We start from the raw sequence: 16,845 nt of genomic DNA, 5'->3' as shown, positions 1-16,845 counted from the left end.
TTAGTAGGGCTACAGTCCTTAGCTGTTAGAAGGACCACAGTCCTTAGAACAGGCTGTAACTTAGTAGGATCTTTATCTTAGTAGGACCACAGTCCTTAGCTGTTAGAAGGGCCAAAGCCCTTTAGGTTAGGCTATAGCACAGTGGGGCCACAGTCCCTAGTTTTAGCAAGGCCAGAGTCTTGTAACCTAACCTTTTAGTAATGCACATAGAAATGCTAAGTTTGGGAAAAAACAGAAAACTTGCACAGGACTAACAAGTCTCTGGTGTGGATATAAGAATTGTAACACAGCATAAGTGCTTGCTCTAAGGGCAGATGCCCTTGGTGCAGCTAAACCTAATTATGGGAAAATATGTGCACCGAAAGCTTCAAGGCTACTCTGCCAATTAGCGGCTGGTTCCACATTTCACCTTCAACTGCTTCTCTAAGTTTCCTAGGGAACTAAGTGTTGCCATAACGATTATCTCATTGGTTCTTTTGTATGTCACATAGCTTAGTTTTATGACTCCTTTGATGGTAAATTGCTTAAACTATTTTTAAGTTGCACCTGCTTTAAAGAAAATTATGTAGCCAGTTTGTTTTCACTATGACTGATTAACCACCTGTGTTCTTTTCTGCACTTTTTGCCTGCACAATAAAAAACCGAGCCCTGATTCGGGGTCATTTCCCAGGAATTCCTTCTCTCTTGAAGGAGTCGCCTCCTGGGATTTAACCCGTTCGGGCCTCTCACTGCTCTAGAGAAATGGGCTTTGAGTAATCCTTTGCGTCTCCGTCTCCGTCACCCCAAGGGAGAGGTGACACTTGGAAAGTGAGGCAGACAGACTGTAAGTTGAGCCCCAGTGATCTCCACCTTCTGGTATTCACATCCTTGTATAGTCCCCTCCCCTCGAGTTTGGCTGGGGCCTTCCAAACAATGGAACATGGCAAGGGTGGTGAAATGCCACGTCCAAGATTATGTTCTGTTAGATAAGACTCCATCTGGTTAGCAGACTAGCTCTAGAGACTCTCCCCCTTGCAGGCTTTGAGTAAGCAACCCAGTTAGGAGGTTGACGTGGCAAGGAGCTGAGGCTCACCTCCAGCCAACAGCTAGCAAGCAGCTAGGGCCCTTAGTTCTACAACCATAGGGAAATGAATTCTGGCAACAACCTGAGTGAGCTTGGAAGTGGATCCTTTCCCAGTTGAGCCTCTGATAACCCATTCCTGGCTGACACCTTGATTTCAGCTTGGCAGAGGACTCATCTAAACCGTGTCCATACCCCTGACCCACAGAAAAAGAGAGGTAACAAATGTGTGTTGTCTTAAGCCACTAAGTTCGTAGTAATTTGTTATGCGGCAGTAGATAACTAATATGGAAAGTCTTCTCAACTGTCCCAAAGATCCCAGTTGGAAGGTGCCTTACAGGTCATCTGGATCCCTTTGCTCTCAGTCTGTCCCTGCCAGGCTTTAGGGGAGACTGCGCTGCTGAGAAGGCACTGAGCTACGGTTGGGAGTATTCTGCCTAAATGACCTTTATCTTTTTTTCTATAAATTAATAAATCCATCGGTCTTTTGTGAGTTGGTTAATGTGAGTCAGGCCCTAAGAAAATGATCAATTTTGGAATGTGGATCAAATTAGATTTTGAACTTGCAAGACAGTCCAAGCCCTGGACCAGAATTGTGACAGCTCCTCCCTGGAGAGGTGGGGAGGAGTACTTGCCTTCTCAGAGTATCTAACTCCTTTTAAAAATTTGAACATGGGAATCTGAATTTCTCATCTTTCCTTAAACTTTTTTTTTCAGTTAAAAATCATTATTACTAACTGTATTAGTCCATTTTTGTTGCATATAACAAAATACCTAGAACTAGGTGATTTATAAAGAAAAACAAAATTAAGGCTGGGAAGTCTGAAGTCCATATGGTGGTGGCAGCAGTGACCCAAGGGTCTCACATTGCAAGATGGTGGAATCAGAGAGAGAGACCGAGAGAGAGAGAGAGAGACAGACAGACAGACAGACAAGACAGACACTCTCTTCTTTTAAAGCCCTCAGAACCACACCCCTGACCACCATTTTAAATCCATTCACTATGGCATGGTCCTACAATCCAATCACCTCTTCAAGGCCCCACTTTTCAATTACCGTAATAGGATTTCCCACCCTCTTAACAGTCTCAGTGGGGGTTAAGCTTCCAATACATAAAACTTGGGGGACATAATTCAAGCTTCAGGGAGTTTTGGGGGGCACATAATTTAATCCACTACACTCTGCCCCTGGCCCCCCCAAACTCATGTCCTTTTCACATACAAATACATTCATTTCATTCCCAAAGTCTTGTTTCAACTCAAAAGTCCAAAGTTCAAAGTCCTATCTGTGAAATTCGAAACAAGTTGTTTATTTCCAAGATACAATGGTGGGACAAACATAGGGTACACATTCCCATTCCAAAAGGGAGAAATAGGCCAAAATAAAGGTGCAATATGTCCCAAACAAGTCCGAAACCCAGTAGGGCAGGCATTAAATCTTAAAGCTGGCGAATCATGTACCTTGACTCCATGTTCGACCTTCTCTGCACACTGGTATGGGGGATGGGTCCCTAAGTCTTCAGGCAGCTCTGCTCCTATGGCTTTCCTTGTCTCAGTTGATGCTTTAGCTCTCGCAGGCTGGCGTTCCCCCAGGTTCAGGGTCTCCACGATGGCCTCGTTCTCATGGCTCCACTAGACGTGGCACTGATGGGGTTTCTCTGCTGCAACTCTGATCCCACTCCTGGTACCAATTTTCTGTATTAGCCCATTTGTATTACTTATAACAAAATACACGGAACTGGGTAATTTATAAAGAAAACAATTTACTGCTAACAGTTTCTGAGTCTGGGAAGTCCAAAGTCCACCTGGTGGTGGCAACAGTGACCCAGGGATCTCACATCACAAGATGGTAGAAGCAGAGAGAGCAGAGAGAGTGGACAGAGAGACCAAGAGAGACAGATTCTTTCTCTTTTTAAAGCCCTCAGAACCACGCCCCTGACCACCATTTTCAATCCATTCACTACGGCCTGGTCCTACAATCCAATCACCTCTTCAAGGCCCCACCTTTCAATTACCATAACAGGATTTCCCACCCTCTTAACAGTCTCAGTGGGGACTAAATTTCCTATACATAAAACTTGGGGGGCACAATTCAAGCTTCAGGAAGTTTGTGGGGGACATAATTCAATGTACTACACCAACCTTCATTTTCTTTTTCTTTTTTTTTTTTTTGAGGAATGAGAACATTTTATCTGTGTATTCAGAATCATACACGAATTACTTTTACAGTTCAATTTACTATATAGATATCATTCAGGTTTTATATTTTAGGTTAAATTGTGAACTGAGATTACAATTTGTAAGAAGAAAAAAGGATTTTACAAAAACTCAGTATGTTTTTAACATACCAAATTGAAATACACAGGTTCAAACTTCAGATTTATGGCCAACAGTCTTCAAATACAATACAGATATTTCTTATTAAGTTACCATATCATTTATATTTGATGCTTGCAACTCTGAACTGTTTCACAAAGAACAGGTCTCCTATGGATATGGCGAAATTGATATGGAATGAAACTCAAGCCTGTGTACTCAAGCCAAGGACTCGAAGTTGTACCATCTTTAAAAAAAGGTTTGGTCTTTCTGGACCACAGCAATGCACAACATGGAAGGAAGAGAGGCATCAATTCCTCCTCCTTGTTATAATTTTTATTTTTATTTATTTATTTATTTTTATTGAATCATAATTGATTATACATATTTTTGGGATTCAATGTTGACACATGTTGATCAAATCAATATTACTAGTATGTATATTGTTAAAAATCGTACTTATTCTTTATGCCCCTTGTCCAGTCTCTCCCCATCCCCCCCTTCCTCCCCCCTCCCACCACTGATAACCCTAGATTGCTTCTCTCCCTCTGAAAGGGTAATGGTTACTCTGTTATTTGTTGCCTAGATGATCTGTCCAATGCTGAGAGGTGTGTTCAGATCCCCCAGTATTATCATAGAGCAGATGCTTCTTCTGTCACTCTGGAATGGGCTTTGTGGAGAGAGACATCCTCTTCTTTTCTTTGGTCCCTGATGGTGACTCTCCTTGTGTCAATGCACTCTAGTCGCTGGTGGACCTTCTGCATGGTGGTTGTGACATCTAGCCACTTTTGTGGAAGCTGTGTTTACTGTAGTGGCTGTGGTGGGCCACCCACATGGAGGTGATGTTTTTAGCATGCTCCTTGGTGCTGGCAGTGCGCCTGGTTGTGGGCAGGGGCTTGGTCCCTGGATGCATGCCACAGGTTCCCTGGTGGGTCCTGAGGCACTGACAGTGTGCCTGGGCCTGAACTAATTTTTTGTCCTTTGTTTACTTCTCAGATGGGGCAACTTCCTGTGGGAACCAGTACTTGAGCTGTGTGGTTGAGCTAAATTGCTGCTTTGCTGCTGTTTCCCTAGGGAAGAATTTTTGTGCAGCTCAGGGTTTAATGGCTGACCTTATAGGTACTTCCAGCTCTCCAGAGACCCGATGCACCTGCGTTGTGTAGAAACTCTGACCTTGGCCTGAGTTTTTTCATCAAACTGCACCCCATGCAATTCTGCATTCCTGACCAGTCTCCTCTGGGTGGTCCTGTGCTGACTGGGGGGCAGATCAGCTGTCCTTGCTGTGTCCCAGTGTTCTCGTGGTGGGCCTGTCTTCACCACCACCTGTGCTCCAAACACTTCCCATAGGATGGGCCCTGTGCCAGTCCCTTGTGATGACTCACTGGCCTCTGAATGGCTCCTCTTTTTCAGCTGTTCTGGCTCGTCGCTCCTGCGTGGGTCCACAGGAACCCTGTTAGTGGTCTTGCTGTCCTGGGGGCCACCAAGGCCCTCTTCTCCCCTGCTGCCTCCAAGCAACTCCATCCGAAGGGCACAGCTGCGGCTTCTGCTGGCTCCTGCTCCATGCACTCAGCAGCTCCAGCCTTAAAGCAGCCATGGCCCAAAATGCCCCAAGTAGTTTTTTCTTTCTCTCATCGTGGCTTCTCCCACCTTCATGAACTCTGTAGGTCTCTCCTCCTCTTCCCCTGAGCTCCAGCGGCCACAGCTTGGTGGTTGTTACATTTTTATAGTTGTAAACTGGTTGACTTGTGGGAGAGAGTGACACTGGGGGCCATCTATTCTGCCATCTTGATAGGAACTCCCTCGTTATGGTTTTTTAAAAGTTACATTGTAGCTTGGGATTTTACATAGAACTCCATATTATACCTTGGAAAAGCCCAAGGGCAATTAGATGACAATGGATTAGGATGTTAATTTTTTTTTTATTAGTAGAACCTATATTAAGCACCTGGTTTAAGAGACTGAAATTTGTTACAGATTCATGATCAATGTCTTTCCAGCTTGAAATCAAGGTATAAAAACCAGCTATTAAGTGCATTTCAAATTTCTCCTTTGTAGCACAGGTAAAATTTTCCATCCATTGGCACCAACCTTCCCTCCCTTCCTCCCTCCCTCCCTCCCTCCCTCCCTCCCTTCCTTCCTTCCTTCCTTTGCAAATCGAGTGAAGCGGTGGGAATGGAGAAGAAAGAAACCTGTAACTAGCTGTGCTCCCAACCTTCACTTTCTTTGTAGAAATGTTACTGTGTAGAAAACGTTATGCTTCTGCTGACACATTTCCAGTTGGACTTGTTTTAGAAAATGACACGTGACTTTGTTTTGGCGACTGGCTGGTGTAGGGATACACACTCTTCACCTTCACGTCATAACACAGCGCTCCAACCAAGTGAGCTAACTGACCATCCAGAAAACTACATATAACCTTGATACCATTTGACAGGCTGACTGGTGGGTCTTGGGAGGTCCCTGGGTAGCAAGGGGCAGGCCTGGGCTTAAGGCTCAGCAGGTGAGTCCAGGGTCATAGACTTGCAAGGGCCCTGGAGGGCTCTAGCTTCCCTGTCATTTTATTGATTGATTGGCGACTGGCCAGTACAGGTATCTGAACCCTTGACCTTGATGTTATAACACTGCGTTCTAACCAACTGAGTAACCGGCCAGACACTCCCCTCCCCACCTCCCCCGTCATTTTAAAGATGGAGAAACAGGCTGAGAGAAGGTAAGAAACAAACGCAGGGCATGTGATTGAGAGCGTTACTCTGGCAGGAGCAGGAAGACTGAGGCTGTCAAATTCCATGGCGTGCAATTGGAGTGAAGAGTGGCCACAAAACGCTGAACATGAGCCCTGAGGCTTTGCCACTTGCCGGCACCAAGGTCTCTGGGGTGTTGGGCTAAGAAGATGTACTCTAGAGCCAGATTTTCTGGGTCTATAATCAGTGCCTCAGCTCCCCCATCTATAAAATGGGGATGATAGGAAATTCTGACACAGGATGCAACGCGGATGCACCTTGAAGACATTATGCTAAGTGAAATAAGCCGGTCACAAAAGGACAGGAACTGAGGTCCCTCTGTGCATCCCCCGGAGGCGACCGTCCGGTGGCCACCCGCTCGGATCCAGCAGAGGCCAGGCGGGCTCCAGCCCTTCGGACACGCCCCTGGCCCGCCGGCAATTGGACCAAAGTGTCCAGGCGCGGAGTCGGCCAATGGGGGGGCGGCGGCCGGGGGGCGGGGCCGCGCTGGGCGTGGTCTGGGACCCGCGCCCCCGCAGAGTTTGTGTGTGTCCGGCCCCTGGCGACTTTGGTCCGTCCAACTCCGCCATGGGCCTGGAGCTCTACCTGGACCTGCTGTCCCAGCCCTGCCGCGCCGTCTACATCTTCGCCAGGAAGAACGGCATCCCCTTCGAGCTGCGCACCGTGGAGCTGCTCAAAGGTGGGCCCCGCCTCGGCTTTCGGGAACTGACGGGTCGCGGAGGGACCTGGAGGTAAACGTCACTTAGGGAACCCCTCTCCGCGCCATCCCCTTCCTGGGGCCTTCGCTGGTCTCATTTGGAGACCAGGCCGAGAGAGGTGAGCCACCAGGGAGATCCAAGGTTCAGTAGTCCCTCAGACCCTGCTCCATCCCACGGAATAGACAACGGGGTCAGCTGAGGCTGGATGAAGGAGTCGGGGCATGAATAGAGGAGGAGAGATCTGGCGAACAGAAACAGGTGCGACCTGGGCCTAGGGATAGAAGACCTCCGGATAGAGATGGGCCAGGGCGGGAGGAGAGGGGTCAAGGGGGCCACGTGTTGAGGGTCAAGTCCCTGCTTTGTGGCCCTCAGCTACTGAGATGCTACAACAGTAGACAGGCATTGCTCCAGAGACCTGACTTCCCAGCCCTGTCCTCTGCACTGGCCCAGCCTCCGTTGGGGTCTCCCTTTGTTCCTTCCTTCTTTCTGCTCCTCCTGCCATGTCCTCTGCCTCTCTTGTTCCCGCTGGGGAGGGAGGCTGCCCACAGAACAAGCTGGGAGCAGGAGGGGGACCTCGGGGGCTTTGGGGAGCCCTGCACCCTGAGCAGGGGTATTTGTTTCTCTGGCAGGCCCCCAAGGGCCTCAAGCATACAGCTGGCAGGCCTACACCTATCAGGGTTGGGGTGGTGGGAGGGTATGGGAAGCAGAACCCGGGTATTGCTGGATGGGCAAGTAGGACAACTCTACTTGGCTGAACCTTCCAGCCAGCACTCACCCCACCATGGTTGGCCCTTGCTTGCCGTTGTGCTTTGCACTGGCCTGTCCCTCTGTCTGAAACTTCATCTTCTGCTAGTGTCTTCTGGGGACAGCCCACTTGTCCTGCACAGGGGCTATCTCTGCAGAGTGTGGGGCAGGGGAGAGGGCATGGGGGACAAGGGGACATCCAACCTGGCTGTCAAATATAGGGCTGCAGAGAGAGGCGTGTTTCACCAGGAGAAGAGGGGAGAGTGGCCCTGGTAAAGGAACAGTCTGAAGGGAGGGTAAAGGGTGTGGTTGAGGCTGGAGGGTTGTGTGTATGGCTTTGAGGAGTTTCTACCTGATCCTGGGGTAATGAGGAACCACTGAGGGCTGTGGAGCACGGCAGTGATGAGACTTAAGTGCACTTAGAAGCTTCTTTCTGGCTGCATCTGCAGGAGCAGAAACCACTCAGAGAAACTCAAGCAGAGGCCGGGGTCCCAGGGGACACTGTGCTGTACCTTTCAGGGGCTGTGGGTGGGGCAAGAAATGTGACCATCCCAGCTATGGCAGAGCCTAAAGGTAGGGGCAGTTCTGTGTCCCCAGTGCCTGGGGCAGGGTGAGCAAGGCGGCACAGAGGGGCCAGTAGAAGTTGGTTACAAATAAATAGATACCAGGAGAAGGCCCCTTTTCTAAGTTTGGTGGTCCTGCCTTAGAGTCCATGGAGGGGAGGGGTGCTGTAGGAAGTCAGAGCTCCACTCAGGTGACTACCCCTGCAGCTGGGGACACTCCAAACGTGAGTTGATGGAGCTGGTAATGATGGAAAGAGAAGGTGGGTGGGGTGCGTGTGAAGGCCCAGTCACCACGCCTTGCACATTGAGCTCCTCCCTGTGGGGCAGGTTATACTCACAGGGACTCGGCAAGGGTGGTTGAGGTCTATTTGGCACCAGCTGGCAGAGCAGCCTCTCCCTCCTCCCACAGCAGCCCCCACCAGTTTTTGTCATTTGGGAGAGCAGCCTGGTGGGGAAACAGCCGTGAAATTGGGATCTGGGCATTGCAGGCAGTAGACACAGGCCACGGAGGGTTTAGCATTCTCCTCTCACCAACCCCCCATGCTGGGCTTTCTGCAGGCCAGCACCTCAGCGACGCCTTTGCCCAGGTGAACCCCGTGAAGAAGGTGCCAGCCCTGAAGGATGGGGACTTCACCTTGACAGAGAGGTAACTGCAACACAGGGGTTGCTGCCAGGCCCTGCAGGAATCATCCTGTCCTAACCCTCTGTTTTATAAATAAGGATACTAAAGTCCTCAGAGGTGAAGGGCTTCATCTGCTATGGGGGCAGCCCTCTGGCCAAGCTTGTGTAAAAATGGCCCAGTAGTGTCTGGGCTGCCCAGTGGCTCCATCTCTGCGCTGCAGCTTCCCTGGGTGGGTCTCCCCCATGGGAGAGCCACAGACATGTGGATGTTTTACATCACAGCAGGTCCCAAGAAGTTGAAATCACTTCAGAGAAAGCCAAACCTTTTCCCAGTTTCCCCCTTTGTCACCTGAGTGACCCATCCCATAACAAGGAGAACCTGGAGTTTGTGCTTTAGAGCTCAGCTTGGAAATCTTGGGATGGATGCACCCCTGAGGAATTCCTCTGACATTCTGCCAGTGCCGTTCTTCCTTCCTGGTGCCCCCTGGTGTCCTGAGTCCTTGTGTCTGCTCGTGTTGAGCACCCACGGGTACTAGCCAGGGGCAGTGTGCAATCTCTGCATTTCTCTGTCTCTTCTCTTACCCTCCAGAGGTCTGTGGCTCACAGGGACTGGCAGCCCTCCTCAGAGTGGCTTGAACAATTAGCTGGGAGCAAAAGGAGCTCCAGAGTACCCTGCATAGACAACTGAGTCATTAATCTGGGGCATGGGTGCAGGATTCTCCAATAGGGATCATGGGCCAGTAGCAGATACAGAGGTGTTCTGCCCTTTTGGCTGGGGTGCACAACCCTTGGGATACCCCAAGTTCCTGAAAGTTTCTCTACTGCCATAAATTGACACATCCTCAGTGTCCTTTCAAGTCCATCCCCGTCCCAACACTATGGCAGCCCTCATAACCCAGGGCAGGAGGAGAGCACCAGGGGCCCTTGTCTGTTCTGCTGTTTCAGGATCCTGCAGCATGCTTTAGGGAGCTCAGCTACCTCAGTTGGTTTAGATAGGAGCTAATTCTTCGCAGAAAGAATGACATAAAGAACAAACGGATGACAAGAAAGCCTTTTTGAACCATCAGGCTACATGCCACAGAATGAGAGTGGATGCACACTGGAAAGGACTGAGCTTCCTTAAGGCTCAGCTTTAACACCACCTCCTCTAGGAAGCTCTCTCTGGTCTTCTGATTGGAAATGGTCTCTGAACACATGGCAGGAGGGGATTTTGCCTCATAGTAGGATGAGCTTGGGTGTTAGTCTCCAAAAGACTGTCAGCTCTGCCACTAGGGGCTGTGTGTCCTGGGACAAGTTCCTTCCCCTGTCTAAGCCTGGTTTCCTTGTCTGGAAAACGAGGCTAATACTTTGGCAGATTGTCAGGAAAATTAAAAAAGGTGTTCTGCATAGAGCCCTTAGCACAATGCCCTTCTCCCCCCTCCCCCCAGTGTGGCTATTCTGCTCTACCTGATGCGCAAGTATAAGGTCCCTGACTACTGGTACCCTCAGGACCTGCAGGCCTGTGCCCGTGTGGATGAATACCTGGCATGGCAGCACACGACCCTGCGGAGAAACTGCCTCCGGGCCCTTTGGCATAAGGTGAGGCTGAGGGGTGGTGAAGGCATCACCCCAGAGGGGCTCAGGCTCCATGGAATTCTTCTTTTCAGTTTGGATAGTTTCTACTGACCTGTCTTTGATTTCACTGTTTCTTCTGTTGTGCCTGGGTTGTTAATTCTTTACTTAATATATGTATTTTTCATTTCTAGAAATTCCATTTAGATGTTTTTTAGAGTTTCCATTTCTCTGTGAAATTTACCATCTGTTTGCCCATTTTGTCCATCTTTTCTTCTAATTTTTAAAAAACATATTTATCATTGTTACTTAAAAGTCTTTGTCAGCTAATTTCAATACTTGGGTCCTCAGTGGGTCTTTCTTTCTTTTTTTTTTTTTTGGCAGCTGGCCAGTACAGGGATCGAACCCTGGACCTTCATGTTATCAGCACCATACTCTAACCAACTGAGCTAACCAGCCAGCCCTGTGGTCTGTCTCTGTTTTTTTTCCCCTCTTGATTACATAAGTCACATTTTCCTGCTTCTTTGCATGTCTCATAATTTATTATTTGCTTGCCAGACATTGTGTATAAAAGAAGAGTAGATACTGAATTATGTAATAAATACCCCCAGAAAGGGCTTGCACTTTCCTTTGCCAGACAGCCAGGATGTGAGGCTAATGTCTTTCAGCTAATCAGGAGGTGGACTGGATTTTGGCTTTAGTTAGTTTCACTTCATCTCTGGTTGTGACTATCTTGAAGTTGGGATCATGTCGCTGGTTTACTCCAGCAAGACTTTGGAATCTACGCACAACCATGACCATGACTTACGAGATCTCTCTGCTTTTTAATCCTGCCCCCAGTTCCCACACTGCTGCTTAGTTAGAAAAGCTGTATGCTTATGGAAAGCTTTCTCCCTTGCCTGCTTGGGCCCATTGAAATGAGACTGGAATGAAAGTGACTTACCTAGGAAGGGCTCATACATCTCTGGAATTTAGTTCATTTTGTCTAGTGCTATTCAATAGAAGTATAAAGAGAGCCAAATATGTCATTTTAAATTGCGTAGTAGCCACATTTCAAAAGTAAAAAGAAGCAGGTGAAATTAATATATTTTACTTAACTCAGTATATTCAGAATATTATCATTTTGGCCAACAAGCACATGAAAAGATGTTAGACATCACTGATCACTAGAGAAATGCCACTTCACACCCATTAGGATGGCTGTAATAAATAACAAAAACCAAAAAACAGAAAATAGCAAGTGTTGACAAAGATGTGGGGAAATTGGAACCCTTGTGTTCTGTTGGTGAGAATGTAAAATGATGCAGCTACTATGGAAAACAGTACGGCAATTCCTCAAAAAAATTAAAAATAGAATTGCCAAATGATTCAGCAATTCCACTTCTGGATATATACCCAAAATAATTGAAAGCAGGGTCTTGAAGAGATATTTGTACATGCATGTTCATAGCAGCATTATTCGCCATAGCCAAAAGTTGGAAGCAACCCAAGTATCCATCCATGAATGAATGGATAAATAAAATGTATATACATACAATGGAATATTATTGAGCCTTAAAAAGGAAAGAAATTCTGACATATGCTACAACATGGATAAATCTTGAAGACATTATGCTAATTAAAATAAACCAGTCACGAAAAAAGACAAAAACTGTATGATTCCACTTAAATGAGGTACCTGGAGTAGTCAGATTCATAGACATGGAAGGTAGAATGGTGGTTGCCAGGGGTAGGGGGAAGTTAATTGGAAGTTAATGTTTAATGGGTTTAATTGGTATAGTTTCAGTTTTATGAAATGGACAGTGTTGTAGAGATGGATGATGGTAATGGTTGCACAACAATGTACTTAAGCTGTGTGCATTAAACTGTGCACTTTTAAGTATGCACTAAACTGTACACTTAAAAATGGTTTACTACTGAACTGTACACTTAAAAATGGTTAAGATGGTAAATTTTATGTTATGTGTGTTTTATCACAGTTAAAAATTTTAAAAGTTATTTTAATGTGTAATCAGTAGAAAAATTATTAATGAAATATTTTACAATCTTTTTTGGTACTAACTCCTTAGAATCTCATATGTAGTTTACATGTATAGCACATACTAGGTAGGCCCAGCCAAACTTCAAGAGCTCAGTAGCCACTTGTGGGTAGTGGCTACCATATTGGACAGCACAGGTTCAGGCTTTTTTATTTTTATTTTTTGTTTTTTCTTTTATCATTCTTTTTGGAAGGCAGCTATGCTAACCACTATACCACCAACGCTTTATCATTCTTTTTAAAAAGTTTCATAACCCTTTGATGGCTTTAGGGAAAAACGAGATTATTTTCTTCCTAGTGTCATTGTTATGGTGGGAGCAATGGTCTTTTGTGACTGTTGATATCCTAATCAGAAGTGGAACCCTTTATTTTTTAAAGTGTACAGTATGTCTAATTCTGTGTTATGGGGTTTGTTCTGTCTCATATCACTTCTTATATAAAAAAAGAAACATTGGAGAACAGAAGTCAAAAGACCTCTTTGTTGTCCTTAGTCCTTCCTGAGAGGCCACCTCCCTCTGGGATCTGGTATAAGTCCTTCCAGTTCATGATTTTATACATTATTACATTTGTTGTAGCGATAAGCAAAATGAAGTTTTACTTTGTGTGTTTAAATTTTTATATAAATGCTCTCTTACTTATACCATTCTGCAGCTTGCATTTTTCATTCAACATTGTGTGTTTTAGATTTTTCCATATCAGTATGGGTAGATCTCATTCATTTATTTTTTACTGTTCTATAGTATTTCATTATATGATAAACCAGAATTTATCACCTTATTATTGTAATTTAATTAAAAAAAAATTTTTTTTTTGGCAGCTGTCTGGTTCAGGGATCTGAACCCTTGGCATTGGTGTTTTAACACCATGCTCTAACCAACTGAGCTAACCGGCCAGCCCTGTATTTTAAACTTGAAGAGGAACAGAAACACTTTTTAAAACCCTGAGAACTTTGGCACCACCAAATCAGAAAAAAAGGGAAATGCACACAGTCTGTTGCAGGGGTGAGGCAGATAAATAAGTGAGGGAGGTGGGCGAGGTGGCGGGATTCGCAGACTGGAGCTCCCACTGTGCCCCTCTGGTTGGAGCAGCTTCTCCAAGCACCAGTCTTAGATGCCAAGCAGGGATACCAGGTAGGAATTTTTACATTAAAAAGAAGCTGGGGGCTGGCCAGTTAGCTCAGTTGATTAGAGCGTGGTGCTGTTAACACAAAGGTTCAGGGTTTGATCCCTGTACTGGCCAGCTGCCAAAAAATAAACAGCGGGGTGTGGTGGTGGGGGGGGATGCAGAGACGGAGGGTTACTCAGTTGTTTAGAGTATGGTGTGATAACACCAAAGAGTTCAGATCTCCGAACCAGCCAGCTGCAAAAAAAAAAAAAAAAAAAAAAAAAGAATCTGGAAATCAACTTTTAAATAAAATGTTTTAATTGTTAAATGCCAGCAACTGATCCATATCTTTAAAAACTCTTCAGCCATTAGCCTCCAGGCCACCAGTGGGTTATCTCCAACCTACCTTGTATGGGGAGGATACCGAAGCCCGAATGGCTTCCTCCTCTAACATCCTCCCAGACTCCTGGACACCATTCTTTCCTGACTGTCTTTGTTAGTCCCTGGAGCTCACTGGTCAGAAGACATCAGTTCTATTATTGGCTTAGTCTTTTCTTAAAGTTTTTTTTTTTTTTTGGTGGCTGGCCAGCAAGGGGAACTGAACCCCTGACCTTGGTGTTACAAGGCAGCACTCTAATCAACTGAGGTAACCAGCCGGCTGACTTAGTCTCTTCTTGGCTGTGCCATCTTGAGCAAATGACTGCCCCTCTCTGGGCTTCATTTTCCTATTTACAAAATGAGCCATGTACTATTATTTTTCCTGTATTATATATGATGAAATTGAGGCCCAGAGAGTTTGAGTATCTTGCTCAAGGTCACACAGTTTTTAGAGTAGAGATCCTAAAGTCCTGTCCTCCTAGTTCCTTATTCTGTAAGGGGTACTAATTTTATATTCAGGGGGAAAGAGGCTATAAAATAGATCATTTCTAAGCTAGCTCTCTCCCCTCAAAAGCATGGAACTCATTGTTCAGTTTCCTTTTGAGTCATTCTCAAAGAGGTTTGAATTATTCTGAGATCATGGAAGTAGGAATATTTCTGGGAAAAGGAGTCCCTTGGGAATTTCCCTACAGTCCTAACCAGGCCTTGGAAGAAAGGTACATGGAACCAGGAGGCAGCTCCAAGTTTGGTGGGGAGGGATGCTTGCCTTTATGCCCCCAAGGCTGGCTGGCCCCTAACTCCCTGCTTTGCTTGCCCAACCACCAGGTGATGCTCCCTGTTTTCCTGGGTGAGCCAGTATCTCCCCAGATGCTGGCAGCCACCCTGGCAGAGTTGGACGAAACTCTGCAGTTGCTCGAGGACAAGTTCCTCCAGAACAAGGCCTTCCTCATCGGGTCCCACATTTCCCTGGCTGACCTGGTGGCCATCACGGAGCTGATGCATGTGAGTGCTGCTGGCAGGGTGGGCTCTCTAGGCAGGGGGGCCCTGGCTGGTTGCTGAAGTCCTGCTTATGCTGCACTCACCTAGCTGTGAGACTGTGCTTATGTATGGAAACCCCTTCTGGAGCTCTGTGGTCCCCAAAGCAGGCACATGCTGCCTGTCTTTGGCCTTACCCATCCATTCTCACCCTGTCCCCCTTCTCCCTACAGCCTGTGGGTGCTGGCTGCCAAGTCTTTGAAGGCCGACCCAAGCTAGCTGCATGGCGTCAGCGTGTGGAGGCGGCAGTGGGGGAGGACCTCTTCCAGGAGGCCCACAAGGTCATTCTGAAGGTCAAGGACTCTCCACCTGCGGACCCCACCATAAAGCAGAAGTTGATGCCTGGGTTGCTGGCCATGATCCGGTGAGCCAGGGAGCCCCACCCCTGCATTGCCCTTGGCAGTTCACAAAGCACTTAAATTTCCAATGTCCCATGGGAGACAGGCCCAGAGAGCAGGAGTGACTTGCTCAAGACTTGCCTGAGTCCCATGGCACCTTAGCTCCCCAGGCCAGGGCTCCACCCTCACCCTCTCTTCCCCAGCTGCCTGAAAGCCATGATGAGAATGACACACACCCCGACCTTGTCTCCTTTAATCACTGCAGTTCATTTTAAGTTTGGATAATGAACGTGGGCTCAACCTGAGCCTCTGCTTCTAACACTGATGTGTGATTTATTTGACCTTCCTCTGTCCTGGCGCTAGTCTTGGTCTCCATCCAAAAAACAACCTTCCTTTGCAGAACCTGTGAGTCAGTTTCCCCCTGATGGTTGCCAAGAGTGAAATTAACAAATGCCCTGTAGCTTTCTAGTTCTTGGAGAAAGTGATTTGTCAGATGGCACAGGGGTCAGCAGGCATCCCAGTTGTGTTGGCTGTAGGCATGCCTACGATCAGTTGGCTAGTCCAGCCTCCCTGGACATTGCCCCCAGCACAAAGTACTGATCTGGAGTCCTGCATCTGTTCTGAGGAATTGGTTGGGAGAAGAAAATCCAAATAGCACCTTTCCTGTCAGGACCCAGTCATGCAGGGGCTTAAATGACATGCCTAGACACTTGGCTATAAACTGTAAATAAGAATGGAATGCTCTGATTGCATTTTAGAATAATATTCTGGCTGCTGGTGGGGGTTGGACTGGAAATTGGCCAGGGAGGAAGCAGAGAGATTGGATGTTGCAGTAATTCGGGCCAAAGGTGACTTGTTGAGAAGGGCAGGCCACCAAAGGGGTGGCTCTTCTTGGCTTGGAGAGGGCTGCAGCACTAGAGCAGGAAAACACTCTCCCAGGGGGATAGGTCTTCTTTTTCTGTTTTGTTTTGTTTCTTAAAATTTCAGAGACTAATATTTTTCTCATTATATTGTTGTCATTCACCAGTCTTCTTTAAATGGGGACCATGGGGGACCAGGGGGGCAAAGCTTTTCTCAAGTTTTCCAATAACCTGTCCTCTTTCCGAGGGACTTTCTCTGAATCTTGATGTAGGGTAAATGCTGGACATAGCCCTATTCCCCCCTCATGCATACCAGCATTCCTCCTCCCCCCTGGGAGGCTGCCCTGGCCAAGGTAGTTACCCAAAGAAAGGCACTCCCCTTTAAGATAAACAAAATGCTGGAGGGAGTGGGGACCCTAAGTAAATGAACAAACACTCTGGCGCCAGGAGAGTGGCCTGTAGATTAACTTGTCTACCCAGCCAGCTCTCAGGTCTGTGTCTGTGCTGAGTTATGTGAGCTGGGTGAGGGTCTGCACATAAGCCTGAAAATGATTTACACCCCTACTTTGATCTCTTGACTATATAACTGATATATGTACTCTGTGGCAGCGCAGATTTCTTACCAACCAGCTGCCATCGGTGTCTCTCGTAAGTCTAATAAACATATGTTTCTGCCCACTGGACCTCCCGGTGATTTCTTTGGAACAAGTAAACACTGTGCAAGTGCCCTCTCAGATTTGGAGCTCCCCTTGGGTTTGGGGACAGGGTCTTCTCACCCCAGGAGGCTGTCTTGGAAAAT

General features: G+C 47.0%; 1 protein-coding gene across 2 annotated transcripts; it reads left to right on the top strand.

Moving 5' to 3' along the window:
- Window positions 1–6,683: 6,683 nt before the first annotated feature.
- On the top strand, window positions 6,684–15,216 carry LOC134369490 (glutathione S-transferase theta-1). 2 transcript variants are annotated; one of them, XM_063085966.1, is made up of 5 exons: window positions 6,684–6,795; window positions 8,680–8,767; window positions 10,170–10,320; window positions 14,639–14,815; window positions 15,022–15,216. In XM_063085966.1, exons 1-5 carry the CDS (start codon window positions 6,684–6,686, stop codon window positions 15,214–15,216), a joined length of 723 nt encoding a protein of 240 aa, XP_062942036.1. The 2 variants fall into 2 exon arrangements, with proteins under 2 accessions (XP_062942036.1, XP_062942038.1); XM_063085968.1 differs by lacking the exons at window positions 8,680–8,767; window positions 10,170–10,320 and adding an exon at window positions 7,026–7,027.
- Window positions 15,217–16,845: the final 1,629 nt, after the last annotated feature.

Source organism: Cynocephalus volans, chromosome 2 (genome assembly GCF_027409185.1).
Source record: "Cynocephalus volans isolate mCynVol1 chromosome 2, mCynVol1.pri, whole genome shotgun sequence".
Classification (NCBI taxonomy): Eukaryota; Metazoa; Chordata; class Mammalia; order Dermoptera; family Cynocephalidae; genus Cynocephalus; species Cynocephalus volans.
The sequence above is the reverse complement of the archived record's forward strand: the minus strand, read 5'-3'. Positions and strand labels throughout refer to the sequence as shown.